General features: G+C 68.5%; 1 protein-coding gene across 1 annotated transcript; it reads right to left on the bottom strand.

Annotated features, from left to right (window-relative positions):
• Positions 1-21: 21 nt before the first annotated feature.
• HR (HR lysine demethylase and nuclear receptor corepressor) lies at positions 22-9,654 on the bottom strand. Its single transcript, XM_030964074.1, has 18 exons — positions 8,920-9,654; positions 7,608-8,412; positions 6,772-6,943; positions 6,085-6,331; positions 5,339-5,486; positions 5,170-5,256; positions 4,960-5,078; positions 4,798-4,870; positions 4,496-4,662; positions 4,142-4,357; positions 3,589-3,778; positions 3,411-3,486; positions 3,172-3,302; positions 2,451-2,549; positions 2,211-2,347; positions 352-561; positions 164-274; positions 22-84 (listed from the first exon to the last, which is right to left on the bottom strand). Exons 1-18 carry the CDS (start codon positions 9,652-9,654, stop codon positions 22-24), a joined length of 3,786 nt encoding a protein of 1,261 aa, XP_030819934.1.
• Between the last annotated feature and the right edge of the window lie 2,609 nt (positions 9,655-12,263).

Raw genomic sequence — 12,263 nt, 5'->3', positions numbered from 1 at the left:
TCCTCCCGTCGCTCCGTGCCCTCACTGGCAGCCCCGCAGCACCCCCAGCGCCTCCCGCACGGCGGCGATGATCATCCCGTCCAGCTGCCAGGGGACAAAGAGGGGGGCTCAGCCCCGCTCACCCCACCCCGGCACCCCCACATTTCCCCCCCCGAGCCCTCACCTGGGCCCGGAGGCGGCGCGGGGTCCCGGTGCCGAGGTTGCGGAGGCGCACGGCGCTCTCCGGGGACAGGAATCGCTGCTCCACGCTGATGGTGCCGCTGAGGCTCCGCACCTGCCCGCGTTCGCCGTGCCTCAGTTTCCCCAGAGGGGTCGGCACGGCCTCTCAGGGAGGGGATGGGGGGCGCCTACCTGGTGGGGAGCCCCGGCGGGGAGCAGCACGGCGTCCCCGGGGAGCTGCAGCAGGCTCCAGCCGCTCACCCCGCACTCGTCCCGCAGCCGCCGCCGCAAGGGGGGGTCCAGGTACAACCCGGGGGGCTCCAGGGGGAACCCGGGGCGCTCCAGGGGGAACCCGGGGCGCTCCGTCGTGGCCGCCCCGTCCTGCCCCGGCTCCTGCGCCACCTGTGGGGTACCAGAGGTGAGCGGGGTCGGGTTCGCTCAGTAACAGCTGCTCCTAAGTAGCTCGCTTGGATTTCGGGATGCCAAACTTAAATTCAGGGGTAAATTCAGGTACAGGGGTTGATCTTCGTTGGTTCTAGCTTAGTTTGTTCATTATTATTTCATCTTTTGGTGTCTTTTCTATCGCCTGTACTGGGACCAGTAAATGCTTTTGTGGGGTGTGGGGAGTAGTTTTTCATGTCGATTGGGCTAGAGTTTGGCATCAAGACCATCTGGTATTAGCAGACACCTTAGCCCCGTCCTGCCCCAACTCCTGGTACCGGGGGTGAGCGGGGCCGGGCTCTGGAGGGAGCCGGGTTTGCTCAATAACAGCTGCTGCTAAGTAGTTCGCTTGGATTTCGGGATAGCAAACTTAAATTCATTTTGGTTTTTCTTGCTAGACCGTGATGCAAAAGGTACGAGTGTTGATCTTTGCTGTTTCTAGCTTAGCTTGCTCATTATTATTTCATCTTTTGGTGCCTTTTCTATCGCCTATACTGGGACCGGTAAATGCTTTAGTGGGGAATGGGGAGTAGTCTTGTTATTCCAGGTTTATTGGGCTAGAGTTTGGCATCAAGACCATCTGGTATTAGCAGACACCTTAGCCCCGTCCTGCCCCAGCTCCTGGTGCCGGGGGTGAGCAGGGCCGGGCGCTGGAGGGGGCTGGGTTCACTCAATAACAGCTTCTCCTAAGTAGCTCGCTTGGGTTTCAGGATGGCAAACTTAAATTCATTTTTTGCATCATGGTTTTTCTTGCTAGACCGTGATGCAAAAGGTACGAGGGTTGATCTTTGCTGTTTACAGCTTAGTTTGTTCATTATTATTTCATCTTTCCCTTATGGTACGCAGTCTCTATCGCACCAATGGCGTCTTTTCTATCACCTATAGTGGGACTAGTAAATGCTTTAGTGGGGAATGGGGAGTAGTCTTGTTATTCCAGGTTTATTGGGCTAGAGTTTGGCATCGAGACCATCTGGTATTAGCAGACACCTTAGCCCTGTCCTGCCCCGGCTCCTGGTGCCGGGGGTGAGCGGGGCCGGGCGCTGGAGGGGCCCGGGGGTGGTGGCACCTGTAGCAGACTCCATGGAGCTGGCCAGAGCTCTATGGAGGATTGAGACTTAACAGCAGGAACTGCTGAGTCGTGATGAGACAGCAAAATAAGCTCCTGTCTTCTGTCTCGACCCATAGCTTATCTCTGTAACCCCATAGGTCACCTTTCCCCTAACCCCTGCTATTGGACGCGTTTGGATCCCCCTTTACCCTATAAAAAGGGGCTGGTTTAGCCCATTCGGCAGGAAGAGCTGTCGCTGGAACCCTTCACAGACCCCTCAATAAACCATCGCTGTGGAACACCAGGACCTCTCCTCCTCCTCTCTCGTGTCTGCTTCTGCCCCAGCCAAAGGCGCCCTAGCAAGCGAGCTCGAGCTGGAATCCTAAGAGAGCTGATGATCACTAAAGAGCTGAAATCACCGAGCTTGCTGAGGGTGGCCAGCGCTATGAGCTGACTGGGTATTCGGGCACTCTGTCTCCCAGAGGGACTGAGCTATCCGGGTAACCCTGCCTCGCTCGGGGATAAGCCCGATCTGAAGATCTGGGTCTTATCAGGCACCCACCTTGCGCAGGAAATCCCGGATCCGCGGGGCATCCTCGGCGCGGAAGATGTGCCACAGGGCACCGGGCACCGCGCCGGCCCCGAGCCGCTCCCGCAGCGGCGCCTCCAGCTCCTCCAGCTCCGCGGGCAGGAGTGGCTCTGCGGGCACAGAGGGTCAGGGTGGGCGTGGGGAACCCACAGGGGGCTCAGGGGGTGCCAGGGGGCTCAGGGTGGGCATGGGGGACCCGCACTGCGCCCCTACCCCGCGCTGCCGGCGCTGCGTGTGCCAGGACGCTGATGGAATCGGCCGCTTCCACCGTCAGGGGTTTGGACCCAAAGTTCGGCTCCTGAGGAGGCACAGCTGGAAGGGATTTGGGATTGGAGCGGGCGGGGCGAGCCCGGCTGCCCCACAAAGCCCGGGAAACCTCAAAGCCCCGGTGCCCCCCAAAGCCCGGGTGCCCCACAAAGCCCTGGAGCCCCACAAAGCCCCGATGCCTCAAAAAGCCCCAGTGCTCCCCAAAGCCTGTCTGCCCTCCAAAGCCGGGATGCCCTCCCAAAGCCCCGGTGTCCCCCAAAGCCCCGGAGCCCCCCAAAGCCCCAGTGCCCTGCAATGCCCGGGGACCACCCAAAGCTCTGGAGCCCCCAAAACCTGGCTGCCCCTCAAAGCCCCAGAGCCCCCCAAATCCCAGTGTCCTTCCAAAGCCCTGGAGCCCCCCAGAGCCGGCTACCACCCAAAGCCCCAGTGTCCCCCAAAGCCTGGCTGCCCCCCAAAGCCCCAGTGGCCCTCAAAGCCCGAGTGCCTCCCAAAGCCCTGGTGCCCCCCAAAAACCCCAGTGCCCCCAAAAACCCTAGAGTCCCCCGAAGCCCCACAAAGCCCCGGTGCCCTCCAAAGCCCCAGGTGCCCCGCAAAGCCCCGATGCTCCCCAAAGCCCAGGAACCACCAAAAGCCCCCGTGCCCCCCAAAGCCCCGGTGCCCCTCTCACCGTAGGACACGCAGAGGCGCGGGCGCAGCCATCGGCGGCCCCGCTGGCCCCGCAGGTAGGAGGCCAGGTTGAGGCGGCCGCTGGCCCCGCAGTACTCGGGCAGGGGCAGGCTGGCCCGCAGGTTGGTGGCCCTGTGGCACAGGGGACGCGGTGACACTCAGGACCCCCCCTAATCCCGCTGAGCCCCGCTGGACTGGGGAGGGGACGTCGGAGTGATGCCACCGTGTGCTGTCACCCACCGGCTCAGCTCCGTGTCCCCAAAGCCGCGCTCCAGCTTCAGCAGGTCCCCGCTGCTCTGCTCCTGCTCGGGGGAGGCTGCGGAGGGACCCCGGGGCCACATCAGGGATGGAGCCTGGCTCCCCTCACACCTCACCCCAAAACCACACCGAGGACCCCACAGATTCCCCGTCCCCTCACCTGTGCTGGCGGCAAATCCATCCCAAAACCTCCGGCTGCTCATCCGGACCCGGCTCCGCGGTGCCCGCAGGTTCACGGCCTCCACCTCCTCCTCCTCCTCCTCCTCCTCCTCCTGCCCCGAGCGCTGGAAGGATTCGGGCGCCCACAGCCGCGGCTCCAGGCGCTTCTGCAGCCCTGACACCAGCACGGGCTGCGGGGGCAGCTGGGGGTCAGCGGGCGAACTGGGGGGCTCCGGGTGTCACCCAAATTACAGGGACGGGGGCTCCGGGTGTCACCCACACACAGGAATGGGGGGCTCCGGGTGTCACCCCTCATGCAGGGACGGGGGCTCTGTGTGTCACCTCACACGGAGGGATGCGGGGCTCTGGGTGTCACTTCACACACAGGGACGGGGGGCTCCCGGGGTGATGCCACCCTGTGCTGTCACCCACCCGGGTGTCACCCCACAGGCAGGGACAGGGAGCTCCGGGTGTCATCCCAAACACAGGGACGGGGGCTCTGGGTGTCACCCCACACGGAGGGACAGGGGGCTCCCGGGTGTCCCCCCACTGACCTGGCCGTGCCCCCAGTGCTCCCGGAACAGTTCGTAGCCGCTGCCGCGGCCGGGGTCGTGCAGCCAGAGCAGCCCGCTGGGGGCCAGCACGCAGTGGGATCCGGGGGGCTCCGGGGAGCCGGGGGGGCTCAGCTCGACCCCCGCCTGCCTCTCCTGGATCTTCCTCTCCACCACGCGGGCGATGATGCTGTCCAGGATGCTGGTCAGGGGATTATCCTGGGGAAAGGGGAGGGGGGAAAGATTGGGGACCCCCTCAGGGCACGGGGACACCCCCCAACCCCAGCAGAGCGGGGTGGGCAGCGGGGCAGGGGTGGGCAGAGGGGCACAGGGTGGCCCGGGGGCCGCGGGACTCACGCTGGGCAGCGCCGGTGCCACGGGGGCGAAGGCCATGCGCACGCCGTCCTGCCCCAGGCACAGCCTGACGGCGGTGGAGGCCAGCAGGTCGCACAGGGTCGCGCTCTGCACGGTCCCCCCCCGCACCGGGGGCTGCCCCGGGGACGGCGCCCCCCCCTCGGGGCTCTCTGCTCGGGGGACAGCACGGTCAGGGCGTCCCACGCCGTCCTCTGCATCACCCCCCGACCCGGCACCCCAAAAAGGGGACGGGCTGCGGCATCCCTGACCCCCCCGGAGCGCGGGGGGGTCGCAGCCGGCCCTACCTTCCTTGACGGGCCGGGCGGGCTCCGCGGGGCCGCGGCTGCTGCGGGGGGGCAGGGCGGGCACCGGCGGCTCCTGAAACACCGCGGGGCCGTGGGGATGCTGCGCGGGGTTGGGGCGCCCCCGATGCCCTTTGCCCAGCATGCAGAGCCCCCCCCCCGTACCTGCCTGCCCGGGGGCTCTGCCCGGCTCTGCTCCGCAGCCCCCTCCCCGCACGGACAGCGGGACTCGATGCCAAACTTGGCCCTGACCTCGTGCAGGAGCTTCCAGAGCCGGGTGAGGACTGCGGGAGGATGGGGACAGGGGTGTCAACCCCCCCAGCAGCGGCCAAAGGGGGTTTTGGGGGTTTTGGGGGTTTTGGGGGACACGCTCACCACAGGTGGGCACGAACTGCGTGGGGACCAGGGGTGACACGTGGTGGTCCCGCCCGGGGGTGCACTCGGGTGGCAGTGCCGGACATTCTGTGTCAGAGGGAGGCTTTGTTTGTCCCCACCGAGCCCCCAGGGCTGTCACCCCCTTTCCCACCCCTCCCCATCCCCATACCAGCGCCACTCTCCTCCCGCCTGCTGCGGTGGCACTCGGGGCACAGCTGGAAGCCACATCTGGCGCAGCTCCAGTGGGAGTTGAAGAAGCCGCGCTGGCAGGAGTCACAGAGCTGGGGGGCTCCTTCCCCCCGCCTCCAGCGCGTCACCTCTGCGGGAAACACATCTTCGGGCTGGCTCCCCGTGTCCCCGTGTCCCCAGTGCCACCCTAACCTGCCACCCGTGTCCCCAGTGCCACCCCTCCCTGCTCCCCGTGTCCCCAGTGCCACCCTAACCTGCCACCCGTGTCCCCAGTGCCACCCTGCTCCCCGTGTCCCCAGTGCCACCCCCTCCCTGCTCCCCGTGTCCCCAGTGCCACCCCCACCCTGCTCCCCGTGTCCCCAATGTCACCCCTCCCTGCTCCCTGTGTCCCCAGTGCCACCCCCTCCCTGCTCCCTGTGTCCCCAATGTCACCCCCTCCCTGCTCCCTGTGTCCCCAATGTCACCCCCTCCCTGCTCCCCGTGTCCCCAGTGCCACCCCCCACCCTGCTCCCCGTGTCCCCAAGTGTCACCCCCTCCCTGCTCCCTGTGTCCCCAATGTCACCGCCACCCTGCTCCCTGTGTCCCCAGTGCCACCGCCTCCCTGCTCCCCGTGTCCCCAGTGCCACCCCTCCCTGCTCCCTGTGTCCCCAGTGCCACCGCCTCCCTGCTCCCTGTGTCCCCAATGTCACCCCCACCCTGCTCCCCGTGTCCCCAGTGCCACCCTGCTCCCCGCTCACCCTCGGGCCCTCCCGGCCACGTGTCCCTGTCCCTGCGGACAGCAGCACAGAAAGTGTCCCCCAGGACCCCCAGCAGGTGCTTGGCCAGGCAGAGGCTGCTCCCCACGCTCCTGCTCCCCGCATTCCTGCTCCCCAAACTCCTGAGAGCCCAATCAGGGCTGGCCAGGCCCCCCTGGGCCTCCCCCAGGCCGCAGAGGCCATCGACGCTCAGCTCGCCGCTGTCCCCAAGGGCGAACCTGCAGGGAGAGGGGACAGAGTTGGGGGGGCTGGAAATGGGGGGAGGAGAGCAGAGGTGGAAATTTGGGGTGGTGGGAGAGGGACAGGGAAAAGGGCAGGACAAGGAGAGGATGCTGAAAAGTGGGGGGAGAGGAGGGGAGTGACAGAGAGGGTGTCCCAAAGCAGGGTGACAAAGAGGATATCCCAAAAGAGGGGTGACAGGAAAGGATGTCCCAAAGAAGGGTGACAGGAGAGGCTGTTGTGAAGCAGGGTGACAGAAGAGGGTGTCCCTCCAGGAGGGGATGCTCTGAGTTGGGTGACAGGAAGGAAATACTCTGAACCGGGATGATAGAAGGGGACATTCCAAAGCGGGGGATATTCCAAAGCAGGAGCTGCTCCACCGCCCCCCTGACACGTCCTGCTGAACCCCCCCAGCCCTGCGAGCTGCCCCCGGGCTCACCTGCGGAAGTGCAGCAGCCTGCAGCTGCTCTCGGGGGGCTCCTCCTCCTCCTCATCCTCATCCTCACCCTCGGGGTCCCGCCCGGCGCGGGGGGCGCAGGAGCAGCAGCGGGGGATGCTGGGGGGCAGCGCCGTGCAGGGCAGGCTCTGCAGGCACCAGCGGCTCGGCGGCTCTGGGGACACCGGGAAGGGCTTGGGGACACCGGGAAGCTCCTGGGGACACCGGGAAGTGCTTGGGGACACCGGGAAGGGCTTGGGGACACCGGGAAGCGCTTGGGGACACCGTGGAGCCCCGTCCGCACCAGCTGGGAGGGACTGGAAGTGCCCGAGGGCAGCTTGGACGGGGCTTGGAGCAACCTAGGAGGGGGGAAGGTGTCCCTGGGCATGGCAAGGGGGTGGCACTGGGGGGTTTTTAGGTCTCTTTTAGGGTTTCTTCCAAGCCGAAGCATTCCGGGATGTTGGGATCCTATGACAGGCACGCTGTTGGCGGGGGCTGGAAACTGGGCCAGAAAGTAGGGCTGGAAAGTAGGGCTGGAGCTGCTCAGAGGTCAGGCCTGGGATGCCAACGCCTCCCCGAGGAGTCCCTGCCCCAGGCACAGCGCTCCCGAGCCCCGGGAATCCCACCCGAGGGTGTCACGCTGCCCCAAAGGGACATTTTGGTCCCTGGCCACCCCGGGAATCGCTGCCAGAGCCGGGAAAAGCCCCAGCGCAGCAGTTCCGCGGCCCACACGTGTTCCCAGCTCGCGTTGTGGGCGCCAGGGATGCAAAAATTCCCTCGGGATCGGGCGCTGCCCCCGCCCTCTCCGCAGCCCTGCTGAGCATCCCGCGCACCCTCACCTTCCTCTCCCAGCTCCATCCTCCTCTCCTCGGCGCCCCCCGCACTCTCCGTGCCCTTGGAGCCCCTTTTGGCCGCGCCGGCGCCCTCGTTGGCAGGGCGAGGACCCTCGGCGGTGCCGTGGGGGCGTTTGGCCGAGCGCTTTCCCTCCCCGAGGGGCTCGGGACCCCCGTCCCGCCGGGCAGCTTTGGAGCGAGGCAGCGACTGCTCCGAGTGCCGCGTCAGCCACGTCTTCTTCAGCTTGGTGTGGTTGCTGGGGGGGCACGGAAAACGCCCCCCGGCCATGCCCGCGGTGGGCTCGAAGGGGTTGGGCACCCCCGGGCACCCGTGGCAGCCCGGGGTGGGGCACAGACAGCCCGGTTTGGCCAGAGCCGCTGGGTAGTGCCCGTCCGCCAGCAGAGGGGACGGATTGGGCTCCCCGCATGCCGGGGGCGAGCGGGGCTGGGCGCTGCGGTAGCCCAGGCGCTCATCTTTGAGCTCCGAGGGCCGGCCCGGCCCCGCGTCCGTGGAAAAATCGGCGCCGTGGGGCCGTGAGCCCCCCCAGGGCCCCCCGCAGCCCCCCGGGCCGGGCTGCAGGAGGAACAGGGGGCGGCTGGAGCCCGGGGGAGGCGTGCGGGGATGGGGAGCGGGCAGTGCCGAGCTGCCCCCCGCCCGGCCATCCCTCCACGGGGCTCCCGGCAGCTCCGGCACCGCCGGCTCCCCCTCCCCGGCTCGGTCCTGCCCTGCTTGGCTCCTGCCCAGCAGCTGAGGCGCCGCGTGGTTCTTGCCCGAGGGGTGGAACCCGGGTCCTTTCTTGGCGTAAAACTCCTGGAAGGGAGCAGAGGGGCCGTGTCACCCCAGCCGGGGGTCCTTGTCCCGCTTGTGTCACCCACATCCCTGCGAGGGGGCGACGCGGAGCATTCCGTTCCCGTGCCTCAGTTTCCCCACACCCCTGTCAGGCTGGGCAGCCTCCCGGTGCTTCCCGGTGCCCGGGGCCGGCTCCCGGGGTACCCGTGTGCCCCGCTGCCAGCGTGGGAAAGGAATGGGGAGCCGCAGCGGCGGCACGGGGCGCGCCCAGGGCTGGCAGCGCTGCCTCCCGCCGCCCCCGTGCCGCGGCTCCGCCGCCGTGACTCAGCCCGGGGGTGGCAGCGCCCGCGGGGACAGCGCAGCGTCACCCCGGCGGCGCTCGGGGGGCTGCGACCCCCCTGCCGACCACCCTCGGGGGCGCTGCCAGGCCCCGCCCGGGGTTCAGGCGGGGCTGGAGCCGCCGTCACCTGCGGGGAGCCCCGGGCCCGCTGAGCATCCTCGCTCCGGAGCCTCTCCGAGGGGTCCTACCTTGTTCCCTGAGCTGGAGCAGCCGTCGAAGGGGGGCAGAGCCGCCTTGCACCTCGGCGGGACCCCCAGGTAGAGCGGCTGGCCCCAGGCGGGCCCGTAGGAGCCCAGACTCCAGTCCGGCCCGGGGAAGCGCCCGTCCCCCACCGGCCCCTCCGGCCCCGCGGCCACGAACGGGGGCTCGGCCGGGGGCGCGCTGGGCAGCAGCGAGGACAGGAGGAAGGGGCCGTGCTTGGCCTCCACGAGGAAGGGGCAGTGCTGGAAGGAGGCCGGGGGCTCTCCGGCCGCGTCCCGCGGCTTGCCGGGCACGGCCAGCGGGTAGCGCTGGTACGCGTGGCTGTAGAGGGCCAGCGGGGCCAGCACGGCCTCGGCCCAGCGCGGCGCCGGCGGCTCCTTGCAGGGCTCCCCCCAGCCCCCCTTGGGCTGCCCGTTCCGGGGGGGCAGCAGCGAGGGCAGCTCCGCTCCGTCCTTGGGGCCCCGGGGGTAGGGGCAGCCCAGGCGGGCACCGGCGAGCTCCCGGGCGGGTCCCAGACATCCCTCGGAGCCCCTCCAGGGACAGCCTTTCTCCACGGCGTAGCTCAGCTTGCCGGGCTCCGGGTAGCTCGGGAGTCCCAGCTCGGCAGCGGCGCTCCGGGGTAAAAGCATCGCGCTGCTCTCCATCCCCCGCGAGTCCTGCGCTGCCTCCGGGGCTCTTCTCCACCGCGCCGGGCTCTCCCCCATCCTGGCGTCGCTGGCCATGCTGCTCCCGCACTCATGTGCTGCTCAGCGCCGTCTCTGCGGGCAGGGAGAGGGAAATCAGCGGGGAGCAGCACCCACGGGGCAGCGCTGCGGGGAAACTGAGGCACGGGGATGCTCGGGGGTGTTGCTGGGGCTCTGCCTTCAACCCCCCAGCTCCATCCTCCCGTGTTCGGGCCACGGGAGGATGGAGCACTCTCATTTCATAGGGCTGCTACAGCTTGGATCTATGCAAAGCGAGGAGAAAATCCGTTTTGTTTCCTATTTAACAGACGCCGGAAGCAGAGATGCTCTCAAACAACGAGATTGTCTCTTTTTCCAGTAGCTGCTTCATGGCCACAAGTCCTGCCCGGGGCTATCGGCTCTGCATAAACAGGCGCTGGGCAAGGTGTCAGCACCGGGTTAACCACAAGCTGCAGGGGAAATCAGAGGGGGAAGAGCAGCCTCCTGTCCTTGGCCCACCGGGACTCTTTGCCATCACGGGGAGTGCGGAGCGCGGCACGGCGGGGGGATCCCGGCTCCCGTGCCCCGCCGGGACGCACGGTGCGGGCGGACACGCGTCCGGGCCGGGTGTGACCGCCGCCTCCCGTCCCTCCTGCGCCCATCCCGGCGGGGCTGGCGGCACCAGCAGCGGTCCCTCCGCAGCCCGGCTGGCCCCGCGCCCGGCCGCTGGCACCCAGCGTGGGGAGGCCGTGCCCCGCGCAGGTATTCGCCTCCGGCCAGGGCTGGGTGCGCTTCCCAGGAGGGCTCCCAGCCAGGGGGGAGCTCCACGCTCGCAGGGGCCCCTCCTGGGAGAAATGCCGGGGGGGATTTGTAGGATTAACGCTCCGCCGGGACCCGGGCCACACGCAGACGCGGCTGCCGAGCCAGACCCCGCATCCCGTCCCCGTGTCCCCGTGTCCCCGTGCCCGGAGCGGCCGAGGGGGACAGAGCCGAGCTCAACCAGGTCCCAGCCCCGCTGCGGGGTGGGACAGAGCCGCCCCGAGGGCCGGGATGGGGACAGGAGTAGGGTGGGGACAGCAGCGTGTGTCCCCAGAGCCGCTCGTTCCTGTCACATCCTCCTCCCAGAGAGGGCAAAGCCCCCGTTGCCACGGAAGCATCCGGGGACACCTTGGGGCACAGGGACACCCTGGGGACAGCCACCCTGGGCACAGCTACCCTGGGGCACAGGGACACCCTGGGACAGCCACTCTGGGGCATAGGGACACCCTGGGGACAGCCACTCTGGGGCACAGGGACACCCTGGGACAGCCACCCCACCCCTCCGAGGCCAGCCTGTCCCACCCAGCCCCACCTCAGGGAGCTCTCCCAGCGCAGCCCCCAGTGCCCCAGGCGGTCCCATGGTCGTGGCCACCCCGAGGGTGGCATTGCCGCAGGGTGACACTGTCCCCTGTCCCTCAGGCCAGCACGGGAAGCTGCTCTCGCTGCTCGGCTGGCGAGCACCCCCAGTGCCCCGCAGCTACCTGGAGGGTCCATCAGGGACCCCAGCGCCGAGGACGAGCGGGGTCTCCGCCGGTGCCACCGGGTCCGGGAGAGGCGAAACCGGTCGGGCGGGAGCACCTAAACCCACAGGCTGAAGGGGTCCGGCTCCGGGATCTGGAGGAGGCAGAAAGCCGCCCGGGCGGCCCTGGGGATGTTCTTCTCCTCGTGCTGGAGCTGGAGTTTTTGATCCATTGGCTTGGGAGACTCCGTGCTCCTCCTGCCTGCGCTCCTACGAGCTGCGGGGTCGCGGCGGGCTGGGATTCGGGGATTGGGGTACCCAGGGAGCAGCGGCAGCACGAGCGGGACCTTCCCCCGGCTCTAGGCAGCCCTGAGCATCCTGGTGCTGACGAGGAGGTGGCAGCGGCTCTGCTCCCCACGAGCGTGCAGCCTCCGCCGGCTCCGGCAGGACTGGGCGGGAGGGAGGGATGGATGCTGGGGCTGCTGACGCCCGGGAACCGGGAATCGGCGCGGTGCCGGCGGTGCCGCCCAGCCCCGGGGGCACCGGCGGCGGTGCCAAGGCGGGCAGGTGTGCTCTGCCCCGTGCGGGTGAAGAAAGCGCCCTTTGTTCGCCAAGGCCGCCCCGGCACCAATGAAAGGCTCGAGCCGCCCGCTCCGGGCCAGACTGGAACGGGACAAACACCGGGATGGGCCACGAGTCCCTGTCCTGGTGCTGGGGACGCAGACAGCACGGGGCAGGTGGCCATCCTCCGGGGTGGGAATCCCCAGGAACCCAAACCCCTTCGGCTTTGGCCAAAGATTACAGGTCTGGCCTCGAGCGTGCTCCAGAGCCGTGTCCAGCCCTGCTGCAGCTGCCTGAGGGGCAGGCAGAGCTCCTGGGGGGCAGGCAGAGCTCTCGGGGGGCAGGCAGAGCTCCTACACCCCCTGCAGACCCAGCAGGCAGAGCTCTCGGGGTACAGGCAGAGCTCCTACACCCCCTGCAGACCCCCCAGCAGAGCAGGGGCTGCTCCGAGGGGTGCAGAGGGGCCTTGGGCAGCACAGGGATGCTGTGACAGCATGCTGGCAGTGCCACCCTCACCAGGGATGAGGAGGGAGTGCCTGGGGACTCTCCTCCCTGCCCTGCAGCACAGCAGGGTCACACAAATCCAAGCCGTGCTCACCGGGATCACAGC

This window comes from Camarhynchus parvulus, chromosome 22 (genome assembly GCF_901933205.1).
Source record: "Camarhynchus parvulus chromosome 22, STF_HiC, whole genome shotgun sequence".
NCBI classification, from domain to species: domain Eukaryota; kingdom Metazoa; phylum Chordata; class Aves; order Passeriformes; family Thraupidae; genus Camarhynchus; species Camarhynchus parvulus.
This window is presented reverse-complemented; position numbering and strand designations above follow the sequence as displayed.